The sequence below is a fragment of the Monodon monoceros genome, unplaced genomic scaffold (assembly GCF_005190385.1).
Source record: "Monodon monoceros isolate NGI ecotype Baffin Bay Population unplaced genomic scaffold, NGI_Narwhal_1 Super_Scaffold_3, whole genome shotgun sequence".
NCBI lineage: Eukaryota > Metazoa > Chordata > Mammalia > Artiodactyla > Monodontidae > Monodon > Monodon monoceros.
Genome location: NW_021703780.1, coordinates 96698359 through 96702580, shown reverse-complemented (window position 1 = coordinate 96702580; position 4222 = coordinate 96698359). Strand labels below are relative to the sequence as shown.

The 4222-nt window shown below is 49.5% G+C and overlaps 1 protein-coding gene across 1 annotated transcript in view; it reads right to left on the bottom strand.

Annotated features, from left to right (window-relative positions):
- Nucleotides 1-276: 276 nt before the first annotated feature.
- The window catches only part of HRH1 (histamine receptor H1), a 101400-nt gene continuing 97454 nt past the window's right edge, over nucleotides 277-4222 (bottom strand). The window contains exon 2 of the mRNA XM_029243137.1: nucleotides 277-2861. Within this exon, the coding sequence (XP_029098970.1) occupies nucleotides 1363-2826 (1464 nt within the window). The 5' untranslated portion in view covers nucleotides 2827-2861 and the 3' untranslated portion in view covers nucleotides 277-1362. The remainder of the gene's footprint in view (nucleotides 2862-4222) is intronic.

Genomic DNA, 4222 nt, shown 5'->3' with positions numbered 1-4222 from the left:
CCCCCCTTTTTATAAAAAATAAGTTTACTTATTTATTTTTGGCTGTGTTGGGTCCTCATTGCTGCACGCAGGCTTTCTCTAGTTGCAGTGAGCGGGGCCTACTCTTCGTTGCAGTGCGCGGACTTCTCATTACGGTGGCTTCTCTCGTTGCAGAGCACAGGCTCTAGGCGTGCAGGCTTCAGTAGTTGTGGCGCACAGGCTTAGTTGCTCCGCAGCATGTGGGATCTTCCCTGACCAGGGCTCGAACCCATGTCCCCTGTGTTGGCAGGCGGATTCTTAACCACTGTGCCACCAGGGAAGCCCTCAATATACTCTTGAGAATTGCCACCACTCTCAGGAATTGCGTGTGTGTGTGTGTGTGTGTGTGTGTGTGTGTGTGTGCGTGCTGAATAGAACAAATTGTTGCCTTTAGTAGAAAATGTGTTACGATGAGCTGAAACCACAGGATGTTCACTCTAGCTCTCCTATAACTAGCTGTGTGATCTCAGCCACCTTATTTCATCTTGCTGCACTTCAGTCTGCTTCTCTAGTAATACCACCCTCCCGTTGTGGGGTGTCATGGGGCTTAAATGACATCAACCTGGCACAGCCCTCAATAAATATGGCTTTCTTCTCCCCACACTCCCCTTTTTGGTTTTTAATGAACAACCATTTAAAAAATATTCTTTTCTCTTTGAGGGCAGCATTTAGTCTTTTTTTTATAGCAAAAAAGGAATTTGGGTTTGAAAATGATGGATGTGCAGACTGCACAATTTCCTATCAACTCTAAGATGTGCGTGAGTGAGAAATAATGAGGCAGAATTTCCAAGGTGGTTCAAACACTGGGTCTGGAGAAGGCTGTAAAAGAGGCTCAGAGGAGAGGTGTTCTGAGAAGTAGCAGTCACAGGGGAATAGCTGTCCTGCCTCTCAAGGTGACCCCTGGCAGCGGACAGCATCTGTCTGTGTGTATCAATATAAGGTCTCTGCACAGTCGTATAGCTCCATTCCAGGAAGGCTCCAGAGTTCTGCCTACTTCTCTACTGGAAACTCTACCCACCTGTCCCTTTGGTTGCCCATTAATTCGAGTCTGAAAGCTTGAATTACAATGTGAGTCTGAGGCGCCCACATTTCCCGAGGAGCAGGAGAGCCCAACCAGATCGGATTCTCTTGGAAGTATTCTGCTCTCAGGGTACAGTCTCTCTGCTGACCACCGCCATCTGCTCTTCTTCCAACGGTGCCTATGATCTTTCCAAACTACCCAGCCCCTAAGGCTGTTCTTTTGGCTCCAGAAAGCCCAGGTGTCTGGCAATGCACAGGCTTCCTCCTCTATTTCCTTCAGGGACATCGTAAGCATCACTTAGTTGCATGCCCTTGTAGCCTCCCTTAGGAGCGAATGTGCAGAATTTTCTTGAACGTCTTCTTGAAGTTCTCGTTGCACAAGGGGTAGATGAGGGGGTTCAACGTGGAGTTGATGTAGCCCAGCCAGATGGTGAACATGTGCACATGTTGGTTACAGCAGCTCTCGCAGAAGGCAATGACCATGAAGAAGACGAAGTAAGGAATCCAGCAAACGATGAAGGCCACCATGATAAAACCCAATTGTTTGGCGGCCTTCCGTTCTCGGTTCGTGTGCAACACAGACACGTACTGTCTTGAATGTGAGCAAAGCCTCTTCCAGGTGAACTTGATATAATCCAGGCCTGTGCTAGACTCACTTTTCGATTTGGCTTCCCCTCGTGCCAACTCTGGGGGGGTGTCTGAGTCTGTCCGGGAGAAGGACTGGCTGTCACCTAGGATCTGATCCTCTAGTATCTCCTTGGCCCCATGCATGTTCAGGCCCTGCTCGCCCATCTCGAGCTGGCTCTGGCTCTGGCTGATGGCTACGTATTCCCGGCCACTCCCGTCTGCCTCCATCTGCGTCTGCACAATGTTAATTGGGGAGCAATGGAATTTGTCCAGTCCTCCATCCTTCTCTTGGCTGAAGACACCTGGAGACTTTATCTCCTTTGGGTCTTGGGATGCTGGCTTCAAGACAGGTCCACCACCGGCATCTTTCGGCTTCCTTTTCAGAACTTCCCAGGGAGACTCCTTCCCTGGTTTCTTAGCGCCCACCCTGAGGTTCTCTGGCTTCAGCTTATCTTCAGAGAAGGACGGGAGGGATCCGTTGATGAGCTCCCGCTGCTGACGGTGCTGCTGTACAGCCTTGTAGATCTTAGCATAGAACCAGAGCATGAGCGAGGTGGGCAGGTAGAAGTTGATGATGGCAGTCATGACCTTGAACCAGGTGACATCGTAGAAGTCGGTCTCGCACCTGTCCTCCCGGTGCCCTGAGGTCTTCGACATGAAGCGATGCCAGCCCAGAATGGGAATAACCCACAGGAAGGAGAGAAACCAGGCTGCCAAGATGGTGGCCGACGCTCGGGTCTTGGTACGATACCTCAGGTATCTGAGGGGCTGCTGCACAGAGCGGTAGCGATCAACGCACAAGATGAAGACGCTGAAAATGGACGCTGTGCTGGCCACATAGTCCATGGAAAGCCAAAAGAGGCAGAGAGGGCGTCCCAGGGACCACCTGGACATGAGGAGGTAGAGGATGTTCACGGGCATGACGATGGCCCCCACAATCAGATCGGCCACCGAGAGGCTGACAATGTACAGGTTTCCCACCGTGTGTAGCTTCCGCTCGCTGTGCACAGCATACAGGACCAGCAGGTTGAGTCCCACTGTGACCAAGGAGATGGCGCTCAGGACCACCACCAGGGGCATCATTTGGGGGTTGGGCGTGGTGGTCTTGTTCCCCTCACACATCTTGTCTTCCAAGACGCTGGAGGAATTGGGAAGGGTCATTGGCACAAGAGTAGCCTCCAGCTATGGCTCACTCCCTGGGAGGAAAGACACAAGGATTCAGGTCAGAGCCCCGGTGATCAGCAGAGTCACTCAGTGCTATCACAGTGATCAAGCTAGGGTTGTATACTGTCGGGGCTGATAGACACTGCGGGTTACCTACAGCCTATATCTCCTGCTTCTTTAGCCATTCCTTCCTCCCTTCCTTCACTTGATGACTATTTACTGCATTCCTGGGCATTGTTCTAGGTACTGGGAATAGAGCAGTGAACAAAACAAAAACCTCTGTCCTCAAGGAGCTCACATTCTAGTGAGGGGAGGGGTGAGCAAAAACAAGGGGAGGTTTGTACAAGTCCATGTTGCACATGTCCTGGGAGATGGGCTGCATCATGACTGATCTCAGCTGCATATGCCCCCTCGTTCCTCTTTGCCAGTGGCTGGTCTAGGAGTGGGTTTGAAACACAACTCCTAGAAGCCAAGGAAGTAGATGGGGAAGTCTCATGGCAGAGATGCGGTTCTGGAAAGTTCTTCCTCACTGACAAATGAGCAAAACAAGTAAAAGGGTGTTTCCCACTTGCCCTCTTCTTTGTGACAGGAAGTGATGCACGGGGCTATGACAGTCATCTTGGGGCCATCAGGGAAGCAGCACTGAGACGCCAGCCCAGAGACCTGTTATTACTGAGCTGCTGAACTGACCCTGGAATCATCTTCCTTATGGCTGGTTATTATCGGAAATAATTAAATATCTTGTTTGCTTAAGTCACTGTTGTGGGAGTTTTTACTTGCATCTAAAAGCACTCCTAACCAATACAGAAGAGGCTACCAGGACACACAAAGCATGAAATAAATCTAGAAAGTCTCCTTAGATGAATGGTTCTCAAATGGGAAGAGGCTTATGTTATTTGAGAAAGCATATTCATTATTTCACTTTTATATTTGAAATCTTTTTTCATTACATAAAATATGCAAAGTCATATGTAAAAAAACCTTTGCTAGTAGGACTATACTGAAAACAGACTGGATCCTGCTATAGGTGACCCTCAATTGGGGAGGGAGGTCGAAGTAGGTATTAAAACTTCCAGAAGGCATTGTTAGATTTTTATATTAATCAAAAAGTGGTATGAGTTTAAAGAAAACTGAGAAATACTCTAGCAAAAACATTATTTTTACATTAGGACAAAGCCAGATAAATTCTTGAGTAGAAGGCCAAATTCTTATGATTTTTTAAAGATAAAAAGCAAGACCCCAGGGCTTCCCTGGTGGCGCAGTGGTTGAGAGTCCGCCTGCCGATGCAGGGGACACGGGTTCGTGCCCCGGTCCGGGAAGATCCCACATGCCGCGGAGTGGCTGGGCCTGTGAGCCATGGCTGCTGAGCCTGCGCGTCCGGAGCCTGTGCTCC